At 39.0% G+C, this 15,879-nt stretch overlaps 1 protein-coding gene across 1 annotated transcript in view; it reads left to right on the forward strand.

Moving 5' to 3' along the window:
- The window catches only part of p3h2 (prolyl 3-hydroxylase 2), a 55,269-nt gene that overhangs the window by 37,229 nt on the left and 2,161 nt on the right, over positions 1 to 15,879 (forward strand). Inside the window, exons 2-13 of the mRNA XM_037674621.1 lie at positions 6,958 to 7,110; positions 7,675 to 7,864; positions 10,601 to 10,732; positions 11,981 to 12,108; positions 13,117 to 13,206; positions 13,635 to 13,675; positions 13,864 to 13,955; positions 14,041 to 14,168; positions 14,282 to 14,377; positions 14,929 to 15,079; positions 15,458 to 15,575; positions 15,667 to 15,742. Of these exons, the coding sequence (XP_037530549.1) occupies positions 6,958 to 7,110; positions 7,675 to 7,864; positions 10,601 to 10,732; positions 11,981 to 12,108; positions 13,117 to 13,206; positions 13,635 to 13,675; positions 13,864 to 13,955; positions 14,041 to 14,168; positions 14,282 to 14,377; positions 14,929 to 15,079; positions 15,458 to 15,575; positions 15,667 to 15,742 (1,395 nt within the window). The remainder of the gene's footprint in view (positions 1 to 6,957; positions 7,111 to 7,674; positions 7,865 to 10,600; positions 10,733 to 11,980; positions 12,109 to 13,116; positions 13,207 to 13,634; positions 13,676 to 13,863; positions 13,956 to 14,040; positions 14,169 to 14,281; positions 14,378 to 14,928; positions 15,080 to 15,457; positions 15,576 to 15,666; positions 15,743 to 15,879) is intronic.

Raw genomic sequence — 15,879 nt, forward strand, 5'->3', positions numbered from 1 at the left:
TGACGTGATGTGAGATCAGGAGATTGTAGCATTAAAATTAAAGATGTTGGTTAAGTGTGGCTATTTTTTTTTAAATTTTGAGAAAGAGAAGCGTGTGTGTTTGCTGTGTTTCAGGCAGGAGGGAACATGAGAAACAAGTTTGGAGAGGGGAAGGAGGAAGACATTATGGGTGATTTTCCACTGCCTAAATTACACACCTTTTTTTAAACTGAGTTTTCCAAACATCACCCTATATGTTCCTTGAAACTGTCAGCAGTCACGGGAAAGTATGACTACAGTAGCTGATTGGGTGTCAGGTGGTCTTAGAGGTTTGTATAGTCTCTCACTCTCGGACCTAGGAAGTCAGAGAGGATGGTGAGGATAATGAAGCAGGTCAGTTCCCTCTGCAACCAGATGATGTCAACCACAGGGCAGACTTGTACAAACAGCCCGTGCCTGATCCACATTAGCTCATAATAGAGACAAACTGTGTTTTGTTAACTAATAGATTCTGGTTTGTGAGCGCTTGTTTCACATTCTGGGCTCTCGGGCCTTTGTGGTCAAATGTGTTCACTCGTTTTTTCCCTCTTTAATCAAAGCCAGCAGCTTTTAAACACAAAGCTTGGGCATAAAACACTGAGCTAAACAGTGGATTTATTATTCTGCTACTGTTTCCTTTAAGTGTGCTGTCATTGGGACCTTTAGGGAAGACGACAGAGTTAACTGCATAAAGGAAGAAGAAACGGCTGCCTTTACCATCTCGTCGTGCCTCCTCTGTCTTCACGTGTGTAATGAGGAGGCTGTTAAAGCATAAGAATTGAGTTTTTTCCTGGAAATTCCTCTGATATGACCTTATATGAGCAACCAACCAGAGAGAAAGAGGTCATTGTGTAAGAGCTGTCAGCAGGAACATACAGGGGAGAAATGGAAAGGTGGAGTGATGGACATAACAGAAGTGAGAGAGTGAGGGACATCAATGTAGACAACTTTAACCCATGATGTCACACTTTATTCTATAATGGGTTAACCATGTTGCATGTAATGCACACCTTGTCTGACATGGTTTCCTGACTGTGGTAAATTTGTATTTGGTCCATTAGTAGTTTAAAAACAAGCCTGTGTCTGGTTTATTTAGCTGAAATTATAAAGCGACTGGCCTAATCTAAGGGCTTGAATAAAAACTGGAAGTTACGGGAACTATTAATAAACTTCTAATGTTGTTTTTAATTAAAATTACACACTAATAGTTTACATATGCATTTTTTATTTTTTTTTATATAATAAAATGCCGTTTACATCTATATAATAAAAGTTACTGGCTAAGTGCAATTAAATCCAGCAAAGTTGACATACTGTCTTGTAATCGGGGGTATTCACTTCTAAACACTAGAAAAACAGACATAAATAGATTTCCAGACCTCCAGGAATTTCTGGGATCCTTAGAAACGTTAATCAAAGCGCTCACTGTGTGCCTCTGAAATAAATCAGAGTGGGAGTGAATGGGATGTTTGCCTCGTGGGAAGATATTCAGCCACTCTGAGAAACTCATGATGTGAATTCCTGGTGCCACATATCGATATCTCTGACTCAGCCTTGCTGGTAAAGCCATCACAGGCCCAGAAAATGCTCTAATAGTCGAAAACTGCTCAAAGGTAATCCCAGTTGCATCTTGACCATAATTATTTGGTTAACTCTTAATGGGGGCGTTTAATATTTTCTTCTTTAATTAGGAGACACCTAAGTTCCTGTAAAGCCTGACCCTCTGAGTCACATAATTTGCCGCTGACCTAAAGGCACATGTTTGGGTTACAACTGTTTGTTGAAGGGATAAATTAAGACTAAAGAGCAAACACAAAATCCTCCCAAATCACACAAATGTTTAAGCCACAGTAAATGTTCTATGGCTCCTGCGTCTACAGAGAAGTAAATATTGTTCCCATTTGAGTATTTCCTGGGATAGTACAAACAAAGACATTTCTCCACACAGACTGCTTATAACATACCATCTTTGCTGGAAACACATTTTGTATGTATTATAAAGTGACATAAAAACATTTTAACTAAAACATTTATGTATTTGTCTTTAGGAACATAACATGGAATGCATTAAAGTGAAGTTTGTTATTTAGCACTATAATTTTTTTTGGTATTATTTTACTTTAACTTATGTTTGTTATCTCTCTTAACCTAACTTCATACGGTATGATTCACATTTATAATGTTTATTTTACTTGGAAATTAAACTGGACTTAGCTAACTTCATTGTGACGTTTAGTAGAAAGGGGTTTTCTTTTTGGTCACAGCATCCCTGCTGTTTCATGGGGCCAGCCCAGGCCTATTTACATACCTGGGAATCAGGCGGAGGCCTGGAGGAGCAAGCTAATGTGCATTTAACTTGGCACAACCCTGTGCCCACATCACACACACCTCTCCCAGGTTGGCAAGACAGTCCAGAAGTCTAGCAAGGAGGGCAAACCGCGGGCTCATACTGAGACTTTATTATTCGCTTCCACAGGTGCTTCTTTGAGATGATGCAGGAGGAAAAATGTACTCACGGGATACAAGATGTACAGACTGACTGTGTTCCTAGATTTGCTTTTAATGAGCGGCTTGGAATGGTTCTGTGATTTTAAAGCTTGTAGATCATAGTCAAATATTTCTGGGTACAAATAAAATATTTCTGCTGTGGTAACTGCAATTTTCAGGGATTATGTGTGAAGCAGAGTAACCAGTCTGCTGGACGCAGTTAAAAATAAATATAAGCACTTTATTTGTAAGAACTCACTATCTGTCCTGTTCAGACCTTCATTTCATGAACATTCAACCTGCTCCTACAGAAATAGGGTTTATGATGCACACAGATAATATGTTAGAGGCTTTTAGCTTTCCATGTTCGCCTCTTGTTATTTTGGTTTATACTGACACAAACGTTTTCATGAAGTGCTGGTCTCCATTACTCTGATGCAAAAACAATCTGACCTTAAACCACTGATTGACTTGTGCTCCGTCATCCTGAGAGACTCGCTGAGCTCAAACACGATCAGCATCTGTTCTCATTTTATAGTCCGTATGCTTTGACCCCTTCTGTATTTTCACTTCTTCATCTAGTTAATCCTTCATGATTTATCAAGCTACTTGAAATACAGGTGACTTTCTAGGATGTGGAAATTTATTCAAATGTGATGATTATTATTGAGTGGAGGCTATCTGTTTTTTTTTTGTTGTTTTTTTCTAAATTATTTAAACTAAAACTTTGGGGTTCAGTTAATGGACATTTCTGCAGTTTAAATAATACGATACAAAATTAATTTCTGCTAAACTCAATCTATTGCATGTAATTTCCGAGAATGACTGTAAAAATGCAGTTGTATTATTATTATTATTATTATTATTATTATTATTATTATTAGAAAAAACTGTGATTTTATAAAATTCAGGACTCTCCTGGTTATGGGTTGTCTAAACAGAACCATAGATCTGACACTGATATGCCACGGCTAAATGTTTGGTGTCCTGGAGCAGCTCCTGTCTTATTCCAGATGCTGTGAGGTAGGTTGTCACGACGAGGTTAAAACCCGCCACGTCCAGAGTAGAAATAAGATGAGGCAGGTTAAAGTGGATCAGTGGCTGCAAACTAAATTCCTTTTCGTGATTTGGACTCAGCTGCGTAGTTTTTGGTGTTCTCCAGAGAACTGTTTTGACAGATGATAAACAAATCCACAAAAAAATATGTTCACAAACTTATCTTGTGGAGCCGTGAAGAACGCAGCTGCTCAGGAGACAAAACAGAGCTGTGCTTGACTCTGTTCCATCAGCTAGGAGTAAAAATCCACCCACAGATATGCTGATTAAACTTGTGAGTGTTCACATTTAGATATTTGAGAAACTAGAGTTTATGTAGGAAAATCTACCAGTAAAATTGTTTAAACTGTGTGATTTCATGGATGTAAGGAAAAACTGTGATAATATCATATCTGACACATCAGCTTGCGTTTCCTTATAGTAATGTGCATGCATATTGCATATATAGTAAATGCATATCACCCAAAAGGTATGTGATGAAGATGAATAAGCAAGTACCACTTTTGATTTGTGCTTTCTAAAGGGATTGCAAACATGATATTCTACTTTGATGGGAAAAAAAGGAAAATCTTCCCACTAACATCCCACTTCAATCTGAAGAAAAATCTCACTGTCTGACAACACAAAGCTTGCTTCATGTGTTCATAAATGAGGCAGCGGAGTGCACAGCAGGACATGCCTGATTAGCCATGAAAGGCCAAAAGGAGAGATGGCATCGAGTGCATTCCTGTTTGGATCACCTGGCTGGAGCCCAGGAGGCACCCAGCATGACAGCAACCAACAAGGAAGGGAAGAGAGCTGCCATAGCACAAAACATAAGAGATTATTTTAATTTTATTCTCCAGTTTTTTGGTTCAATTTGACCTCTTTTATGTCACAACGAATCAATGCCCCCTAAGATCAACAGGAGAAATGAGCTGAGGTTTCTTTGTCAGGTACATTTCTTTAAATGGTTGAAAAGAATCCAATTAAAATATCAGCCCTGATAATAACTGATACAAACACGACAATCACGAGCACAGATGTGGAAACACTCCCTCTACATAGACCGAATATGTTGCATCTTTTATTTATTTTTATATAAATTGCTATAATGTTCTTTCCAAAGTTTATGTGTTATATTTTTTGTTAATAAAATGTCTCATGAAACATAAGAAAGCCGTTTAAATGCATCGCTCAGAAAATAATCAGTAGATATACAATTGGAGTCAACCTCATTCAACTAGTGCAATACTGTAATACTAATGTTTTTAGCATACTTTTACTCATTTATTTTTACATTTTGCTCGTGTATATGTTTGCACTATGAGAGGAGTGGCTTTGAATCTCATTGAACAGGGGTATAGAGACAATAAAAGGCATTCATTCATTCATTCAAGATGGCTGCCACACCTAAGCAACCTCAGCAAACATAAAAGCCTAACTGTCAATTTTACAGATAATGAGCTACACTTTGGTGTGTCAGTAGCTGAGCATCATACTCTACACATACTGAGCACTACACTGCAGATTGTACAAAGTCTTTGCTTGAACGTTCATATTAACTGTTGGTGTCAAGTTAACCATGTTTGTCTGTTAGCAAAATATCTCATGAACCACTGGTCAGATTTTAATGAAACTCTCAAAGTGATTGTTGGATGAAAATCATCATCAGCCAAAAGAAAACATGCCTCTAACTCAATCAGTTTTACCGAAGGTGAGCTTCTGTTTCTGTTTTATTTCTTTCCTCACCAGGCCACAGCTAACAATGTTATTTTTACTTTTCTGCTTGTGAAGCATTACAACATTATTTGCTGCTGTTTGGTTAAAGTTACTTTTGAGTGATGTCACAATATCCTTCAGCAGCCAAAACAGGCTTCTCACTTCCCTCGTTTATATGTCCCCACCACGTCACAGTTAGGACAAAAAAAAACCTGTCAAAATAATTGAAAAGAGTCTCTTTCTACAAATCCATCCGCTATCACAGTAAATTGCTTTTGTGGTCATGTTTATGTTCGATACATTTCTTATTAAGCAGGCAGGATTTTTGTGGTGAAGTTGTTATTATATTCCTCGTCCAATCTTTGAGTGCAAAGAACTGATTTATAGCATTAGCCTTAAAGATGACGGCTCTCTTCATAACAGGATGTGGATGGGAACAGTTCGTCCTAAATCTGCTCAGTGTTTCATTGTTCTGATGACACAATGTTTAGATATACTGCTGATGGTGGATTTTCAAAAAATTTTCTTGAAAACAGACCTGAGTGAACCATTGTTTTTGTCAAATGGACCGATTCTTCTTGCAGATGAAGCTTCACGGAAACACAGATAAAGTCTCTGTTGTTGTCAAAATACCATGAGATTTATGTATGTATGTATGTATGTATATATGTATGTATATGTGTGTGTATGTGTATCAGAGAGTCGGAGAGATTTATTTGTCATTTGCACCACATGTGGTGAAGCGATATTATGTACACAGGGTCCCAGTTACATCCAACAATAAAATGTAAAAGAAAAACCAATAACATCTAAGATATGAACTAAGAAAAACATCAGCTAAATAATACACTAAGCACTAGTAGCATAAAAACATTATGTAAAATAGCAGCACGAACATGAGTCTGTGTGAGCAGATGAGCATGCATGAACACAGCAACATGAAACAGATCAGCAGCAACATGAAACAGATCAGCAGCAACATGATGTGTTTTTTCACAGTGATTATCCTGGTTACATATTCATGAGTCTAACAACTTCAGGGTAGAAGCTGTTCCTCAGTCTAGTGGTTCTGCACTTAATGTTCTTTAACCTCCTTCCTGAGGGGAGCAGGGAAAAAAGTGTGTGTGCTGGGTGAGTGGGGTCCTTCATGATGCAAGTGGCCCTCTTCCTACATCGGAAGGTGTAGATGTCTGTGATGGTGGGGAGGCTGACTCCAACAGACATCTGTATATGTGTGTATGTATGTTTGTATGTGTGTATGTATGTATGTGTGTATCTGTATGTATGTATGTATGTATGTATGTATGTGTGTATCTGTATGTATGTATGTATGTATGTATGTATGTATGTATGTATGTATGTATGTATGTATGTATGTATGTATGTATGTATGTGTGTATGTGTGTATGTATGTGTGTATCTGTATGTATGTATGTATGTATGTATTTAAACAGGTTTTACACTTTGATCTGTCCTTCTATTTCTATTGAAATGTACAATTTTGGTTTTTTATTTAATAACTTTAAAGTTGTGTTAAAATAAACAATGTGTTTTTGTTGTGTTTCTTGTTGGAGCTGAATTCATCTCTGAATTTAGTTTTGCAAACCCATGAGCAGAGTTGAGTTGCGGTGGTCACATCTGCTGTTTTTATTCATTTTAGCTATGTGTTGTTGTTTTGTTTTGTCTCCTTTCCAGTTGAAGCAGCCTGAAAAGGCAGCCGCAGCAGCTCACACTTACTTCCAGGCCAATCCGGAACATGTAGAGATGGGTCAGGACCTTGAACAATACAAAGACCTGCAAGGCGTCAAGGAAAACCACTTTGTGGACCGAGAAGCCAGGCCCCACCAGGTATGGCAAAAAGCTTTCATCTGTGAGATGTTCGATCCTTGATGATTTCTACACCTTATCATTCTTTCCAACATCTGGCTGACTTTCTACTTTTCTTTCCAAAAAGAAGAAAGTGCAGCTGCTTTTGTTCCGTCAGTGTTGCTCTTGAGTTAATGGTCCTTGCAGTCTAATGACTGGAAGCTCATTTAGACCTTTTAATGCTTGCTGTGGTTTAGTTCTGAATACCAGAGTTTTGGCTGCATTAACTGTAGCTTCTGCTTTTTCTCTTTCTGTAGATGCATGCTAAGATCATGTATTAGACATGTTTGTTGTTGTATTTTTAAGATTTGACTAAGATTGTTCTTTCTAGTTGCAACTGAGACTAAGCTCATCTTTCATCATCCTGTTTATTCCAAGGCTGTTAAAATGCACTTGTTCACAAGAGTGCTTGAAAATAAAGTTCATTAACTATTATTATTATTATTATTACTATTATTATTATTATTATTATTATTATTATTAGGGTCACTCGATCTCTTCGTGTATTTCCTTGAATATTTATACAGTTCTTACATGCTTTTGCAGCGTGCCTTTACAGAGGCTGTGAAGTTATACGACAGAGGCGACTACGAAGGAGCTGTTTCTCTGTTCGAGGAAGCTTTGGTGGAGTACTATAAAGCAGATGTGGAGTGTCGGGCCTTGTGCCAAGGTCCACAGAAATTTGAGGGCCATGATCACCTCCGCTACCGTTACAGCCTACATGAACTCTTGTCAGGTATGAGGGAAAAACTCAGAGGACAAGAATGAAGTCTTCCTTTACAGCTGCATTAAAATTCCAGTACAATTATGGACCTAATTAGATTTGTTGCTGCAGTCCGTTGTAGTTATTTGCAAAAATCGAGTTTATTCTTTTTTAATGAGCTGCAGATGCTTACTGTTTATGTTGGGTATTAAACAATGTGAGGTTTTATTTTTGCGCAAATTAAAAGTAAACCCGTGATAAAACCTCACATGTGAATTGTTGTATGATTAAACATCCGGAAAATTTGACTCCTTGTGATGTGTTTTACCGCTCTCTGTTTTCTATCCACTGCTGCGCTATGCTTTTATTATTATGACACAAAACATTATAGCAACAGAGATTAAGAGAACTGCAGCTCAAAGCAACACCCACTGCAGGGGAGGAACCAGTGTCAAACATTACACACATTTTAAATCAGCTTACAAGCATTGATTTTACACTTTATACCCTGTATTAGTTTTGTTTAAACCCAGTTTCATTACACCAGTGTCATGCCAAAAGAAGTCAGAGGGGTCTTCATTGAAGCAGACATGTTTGATGTGGAGGGAAGGCGTATTTCCACAGTAAACTCTCACACCAGATCACTATAGATAGGCTGGTTCTTTGGTCAGGGTGTGTTTGTTGACACAAGTCAGGCCTTTTTTCTGTGAAGACTTTGTGCAGTAGCTGCAGTCTAATTGCTGACAAGTGTTCTTTGTCTCACGTATGCACGGTTGGGTTGAATAAACACAGAAGGCAGCTAATTAGTTTCGGCCAAGCTTTGTTTTACTTAGAATCAAGGGATTATTTTCCATAGCACGGGGGAGCCTGTGATTATAAGGTTTATTTGTAAAAAGATGCATGTATTTGTGAAAGTGATACAATCTGCCATGTGAGTTAGATTGAAAAACAAAAGGATTTCACAGAATTGCTTCCGTCTGTATGAGTATAAATTTTAGTTTTTAATCTGAAATCCGTCAAACTGCTAGAATCAGTTGTGATTTCTGTTTTTCTGAGAGACTTAAACAGATTTAAACTTCTCTGAGAGGAAAGAAACTCGTGCTGCAGCTGCTGAGGGGTGACCTCATTGCACATACATGCTCACACACACACTCACACACACAAGCTTTTCTATCATCCTCTCTGCTGGCTCTCCTCTCAGTACTCAGCATAAGGAAATGATAAGCATCCTGTCAAAGGTTGAGCCTCCAAAGGATGATCAAAACAGCAGGTCCCCTGAAGGAACACAAAATCCTGGATCAATGTGATGCTGAACTACCGTAGTTGTTTTTACTTCTGCAAACATGCCACCATCTTATTCAGGATAAAATGGGCTGCTGTTATAAAGTCCAGTCTGAGAGCCAGCAGCTAAAATATTATTGCTCCCAATTTTGTGGAAAATTCATGTAAATCTGATTCTTTGAGCTTGAATTGTTGTTGAATTCGTCAGGCAGTTGTGATCGCTACTCCAGAATGTTCTGGGACTTTTGAGTCAGGTTTGGAAACTTTGAAAAGTCAAAAAAAAAAGCCTGAGCTTCAGCTTATCTCAGACATTATGTCATTATTCCTAAATTTGTCCTGGTACCAGATTAAAAGCACAATGCCTGCTGTAGATTTCCTGAGTCAGCTCCACAGCATCACTGATCTGTCTCTTTGCTTTACTGGCTGTAAAAACATTTTATGAGCATATACTTCTTTTCTTCTACTCCAGACATAAAGTTGATTCATTTGTCCAGAAAAGTTCTACCTCAGTGTTGCTGCTTCACAACGCACCATGCCCAGACATCTGTTGCTGGTTCAGATTTGCGCTCACTGGAAGTGATTTTTATTGTGGCCGTGGTGAATTGTGTCTTAATATCTAGCAGGTGTAACACTTCAGAGTAAAATCCACATTTTACTGGATCATCTGGAACTTCAGTGCCTTTAGTTGTACTTGTTAGCTACACTTGTAACTACGGTATGTCCTTTTAATACAGAAATAAAAAAAGTAAATAGTATAATTAACTTTCTTTTGCAAAACAGTGATGTCTTCTCTTAACCTCTTGAACCTTTTTTGTCTCCGATTTGATACACTGAAAACTATGCAGTTGTAGGAAAAATGCCAAGTATGAAAATATCCTCCCTTTCAGACATAGTTTCCAGAAATGTATGTGTTAAATTAAGATTAACAGACTTTTTTCTCTTTAGATACATAGTTGCTTTTAATGCTGCATCATTTTATCCGATCTGAAAAGTCAGCTTTTTCCACTGATTGCTTAAAGAAGATGCAGTTTAGTATTTTACAAGAAGTTAAGTTTAATATAGGTTTTTTTTCTCCAATCAGATCTAAATAACTCTAAGCCAGGGCTATTCAATTGGTGGACCAGGGGCCAAATCAGGCCCACAGATGTGCTCAGTTCGGCCCACCAATAGGTTCATTTTTAAATAAAACTCTATTATAAATTGTAAAACAAACTTAATTAATGAGAATAACTGCTGAACGTTTGGTTCCTGAGCAATAACCGTGGCCCCATGAGTAATTTAGTTGAATAGCTCTGATCTAAGCCTTTTCAGCAAAACACAAACACCGCAGCTGCTATTGACCCAAGTTTAGCTAAGTTTAAATGAGTAAAACTGAAACAATCCCCTCATCCCAGTAAAGTCAACAAGAAACTGCTGATTGAAACAAGTCTTACATTCAACATACAACATGTCATCATTGAAGTCTGACCTGAAAGCTTTCTGTTGCAGATCACTTCACTCAGGTGCTTCACTGTGAACACGAGTGCGTGAGAGACCTCGCCACTCGGCCAGGCCGCCTTTCTCCCATGGAAAACTACCTGCCTCTGCACTACGACTACCTGCAGTTCGCATATTTTAAAGGTGGGTTGAAATCAAACAGTTACATTTAAACAGATCGATGTTTCCCAAACACAACATCTGACTCGGTTTAGTGTTTAAAAATGAAAATAACCAGGATGGATACACCCAAAAGCATACAGGCACATACAAGCACATGCACCGCAAAGAGTCAGACAGGTTGAATCAATCAGCGGAGGACCACACCCTGTTGCACAATAGTGACATTATCTGGTGTGTGTCTATTTGAGCGTTTACACGGCTGTATCCAGTCTGACCGCGAGGCTCTCAAGTTAAATGTATGTGTTTATGTGTGAGTAAACAGGAAGCGTCTTTGTTTAGTGCAGACAAATGTGAAAGCTCTTCTAGGAAAGAGGCACGATGATGAAGCAAGATTTGAAAATAAAACCGTGAGCTGAGTTGAGGTGAAATCATCAAGTTCAATTTAATGAGCCAAAAGCATGTGGCTCTAATAAAGACAGTGGTTGTGTACAAATATGCTGAGAGCAGGCTTCCCAAAAACTGATATTGGGTGTGTCAGCCCAACTAACTTTAACTTTCAGTAAACTAAACCCAGTTTGTTTTTTGTTTTTTTTACACTTTTGACCTACTCCTATCAGTCGAATTTATTTTTTAGACAAAACTCTGCCTTCCTTTGTTGTGTTGTGTAACGTAAATGTGTGTACTGCATCACCTGATGTCTGAGACAAGCTGCTGGCGCTTCAGTTTGTGTTTTACGCTCTCCACAGCACACTGCAGCAGTTTAGCATCACTCAGCACTCAGTTCTCTGTGCTTTATCTGCTTTAGCTGTCTGAACAAATCCTTGGTGGTGTAACTCCATTACATCTCTGGACTTGAGCTGACCTGAAATCACGCAGCTGACAGCAACAGATTTGCTGCTTCAGTCAAGACAGGAAGTCTTTGTTTAACCCAGGATCCTTACAGTTTAGTGGAGTGTGTGTTTGTGTGGCAGGAGTGGGGGTGTTTGTGGATTTATGTTTAAAGGAAAATGTGTAAGGCTCTATTTGCAGAGAGGATGACCCTGCAGCACTTTTGGCTCACTTTACTGCTGACGTCCTGCAGGTTTATGTGCACGCTTTCCATTATGCCATCCAGAAGGCAGCTTACACTCCTGTGCTTGAATGTCAGCCATGATGATCATCCTCATTTTATTTTAACCAAACTGTGTGTATTTCTATCAACAGTTTTATATGTAAACAATAAAGAAAAACTCCCTGAAACACTTTTTGCCTCTGGTTGTGTGTGTGCAGTCGACAGGCTGGAGGAGGCACTTGAATCTGGGCTGACCTACCTTTTGTTTCACGAGGGAGAGGAGTTCATGACAGACAACGTGGAGCACTATAGGGAGTTGCTGGGACATGATGGCAAACACAGAGAGGTCAGTGACATTCAAGGTCAAGGTGTCTTTATGTCATTCACACCACATGTGGTACATGTGGTGGAACAAAACTATGTAACCAGTTGCATCCAACAAAAGTACAAATTGTAAAGAAAAACAGTAATAAGTTCTACGATATGAACTAAGAAATACGCTAAAGTAAGAATATACTAAGCACTAATAGTCCGAAACAATGTTCCAAACAACAGCAGCATTCAGGGTGTGAGGAGGCTGTTTAAAGGCTGCAGGGGGGTAGTATTTAATTTCTTTTAACAGTGAAGGATGAGACTATGGATGAGAAAATCAGATGACAGGCAACAAAAAGTCACGGATAGGGAACTGAAGCAAGTCTGGCTGAAATTAATCAAACGATAGCATGCAGGAGAAAAGGTTCATAGAAGAGCTACGGTAATGGTAAAAATAGATTTCAATGAATGACACAGCCTCGTGCCAAAAAGTAAATAAATAAATAAACACCACCTGGATTTAATCAAGCAAAGACGGTAAATTCTGCTTTTACTAAAAGTCTGCAGTTATTGCAGTGCTTCACTTTTTATTTCTTCAAATACAATGTTGAAAAACACATTTGTAGTTTAAAAGTAGATGTATGCCTGTGTGTATGTGTGTGTGTGCGTGAATGCAATCTCTCAAAAACACTTCTGAATTACTCTGCCAAAGTAAAGTTAGGTGTTCTGGACAGAGAACCTGGCTTTACCTCGTTAGATTTTTCTACCTGGATTACTGAGCATGCATCAGGAGACTTCTGAATTAAATTGACCGTGAACAGATTTTAAATTAACAATAATTAAGGATTTTATTAACGTCTCTCAGATTCTTGGGCCGAGGGTAACACAGTGGTTTCGAACATTGTTTTGTAAATAAAAACAAATCCATCAATAATTTAACACAATCTTGCAAAAGTTTTATAAGGGCATAGAGAAGTTTTAGAGAAATATTTACCGTACAATGAAAAGTAATGTGCACGTTTGTGTGTGTGTGTTGATGCAGGAAGCTGCGAGGTATCTGAGGAGACACAAACAGGAGCTGGAGCTCCTTCTGATGGGCAGCAACATAATGGGGGTTGACTTCACTGAAGGGGTGAGTTAACAGAGTGTGATATCATCTGAAACTTTGTTCAGTTTTCAGACGTTACACTGTGAGTATGAAACAGCAAACACATGTGCTATAATACTTCGTTTTGCTGAGAGATGATGTAAGAGTTTTTTTAGATACCGGATAGTTTTTGGTAATGGATCCCAAAGTTTCTAATGTGCATCAGCTCTCCAGCTGACTAGAAGCAGCATGATGGGAACAAGTGTCTGGCACCAGCACCGTGTAGCTCTGTGTTGGCCAACACCTCCACCTGCTGGTTTCACCCAGGTTCTCGTATTTCAGGTTTCTCTGTGTTTTTCTCCCAAACAGTTTGGTACAAATGTGCAACCTTTTCATTTCCTCTGGATTAGTTTAGCAGAGCTTCTAAAAGCATGACATGTGCTGCTGGTAGATTTAATTTTGTCTCTTTGCAGAGCTACTGGAGTAACACAGGTGGAAGGGATGATTCAAACAGGTAAGACGATTTGAGATGATATGCTGTTGGCCTAAAGCTCACCTGTAGGGAGAAGAGCTAACATGAACACTGCTGTAGAACAAAACTAAAAGAAATGTTACAAACTTCTTTTCAAACTAGCACCATATTTCCTGCAGTCGTAACTTGACTGATGTTTCAAATCTTGAATTGTGACTGCTCTTACTCAGGATTCCTTCAGGCACTGACGGTTGGATGGAGTATGTTCCCATCTCTGAGAAGAAAAACGCCTCTGCCGTTGTTCTGCAGCAGCTCAGAGAGGGTAACCCTCTTTGCTGCTAATGAAATACTAGAATAGAGTTGAATGCTGACCAGAATAACATTTTAAACTTTTAATTGTGGTGTAGGTGGCCCTCTGATATACGACAGTGTGCAGCTGGTGCAGAACTCCGTGGCCCTGAACGGGAGCCAGAGGGTTCTCCTGGATCAGGTTATATCTGAGGAGGAGTGCTCCGAGCTCAAAAACCTGGCACATGTCAGTGCATCGCACGGTTCAGAAAAAATACAGACTGATTGGAGAACATTTAGCTGGTTTAATGTGACCGTATAAGTTTGATGCTCATTTGTGGCTCTTTCTTTGTCTTTCAGACTGTCTCTATGGCAGGAGATGGTTACAGAGGCAGGACGTCCCCACACACTCCCAATGAGAAGTTTGAAGGAGCCACGGTACTCAAAACTCTGCAGGTATGCTGACTATCCAACCAGTCTAATGAACCACCCACTTGGGATGTTATCAGCCATTAAATGGTCGTTATTAGTTGTTATCATCTCCATATGTAGTGGTCAGACTGCCCCTCCTGTGCCTCCTAGTGGGTTAAGGTACGTTGTTAGCGATGATAATAGGCTCTGTTTATAGCTTTGTTACTGCTCATAATAGCTTCACGTGGTTAGGTTTAGAGTCTTGGTTGGGTTTAGGCACAAGGGTAAGGGGGTTAAGTTTAGGGTTGGTCCTCTGGGTCAGGTGTAAGCTTACATTTAGGAAAAGGGTTACATAAGCTGAAAACAACAAAAAAAGACACTTCCTGGTTTACCCCCGTGCGACGCTGCCTATTATCAGCAATAATAACAACAATAACGTACCTTAAAACCTACTAGGAGGTAGGTGGGACAGTCTCACCGCTACATATGGGGATGATAACTAATAACAGCCATTTAATGGGTTGATAACATCCGAAGCCGCTCAATGAACGCACAGAAAGGGTTGAATTGTTTGACAAATGTTTCTCCTTCTGCAGTACGGCTACGAGGGCAGAGTGCCGATGCAGAGCGCTCGCCTCTTCTACGACACCAGCGAGCGAGTGAGACGAATCGTCGAGTCTTATTTCATGTTGAACTCGACTCTCCACTTCTCCTACACACACCTGGTGTGTCGGACGGCCATCTCAGGTCAGAACTCGCAGCACTGGACACCAACGAGAAAATACTGCAACTTATTTTTCTACATTTTAAGTTATATTTTCAGTTTGTGTGTGTGTAACATTTAGATTGATCTAATGGTGAAATACAATATGTATTGTGTATTTATGAATAATAGTAGGAAAATAATCACTAGTTGTTGTTGTTGGGGGGTTTTGTAGCAAATAAATCTTATTTTATGTGCCAAAGTACAGTTCAGAAATAAGAATAAGAAATGTTTCAGCTGATGTTTCTCTGTTTATCTAACTAAACTTTGTTATGATCTGATGACTTTTTGGACATACAGTAATTTCAATAGTTGCATTTGTATATTTAATAAAACCTTTTTTGTTTTGGTTTTTATCTTAGGCCAGCAGGATCACAGGAATGACCTGAGCCATCCCATCCATGCTGACAACTGTCTGCTGGACCCCGACGCCTACGAGTGTTGGAAGGAGCCACCAGCTTACACCTACAGAGACTACAGGTGTGACGATGCTGACGGAAAACTAATTTGGTCTACACTGCTATCCTTGGAATCGCCTTTGCTGATGATCTGTTTTCACTTACTTTTTCAGTGCCCTGTTATATCTAAATGGAGACTTTGATGGAGGGGAGTTTATATTCACAGAAATGGATGCCAAAACGGTCACGGTGGGACAATCACTCCTGAGAAATAAGATTTACTTTAAATCATCTTCATTCTGAGCTACTTGTAGAAGTTAACCTTGTTATACAGAAGGTTTCTTTCATTTTTGTATGAATAGGATGAAAATGTATTATTTATTATC

The sequence above is a fragment of the Nematolebias whitei genome, chromosome 3 (assembly GCF_014905685.2).
Source record: "Nematolebias whitei isolate Nwh7 chromosome 3, NemWhi1, whole genome shotgun sequence".
Taxonomy (NCBI): Eukaryota; Metazoa; Chordata; class Actinopteri; order Cyprinodontiformes; family Rivulidae; genus Nematolebias; species Nematolebias whitei.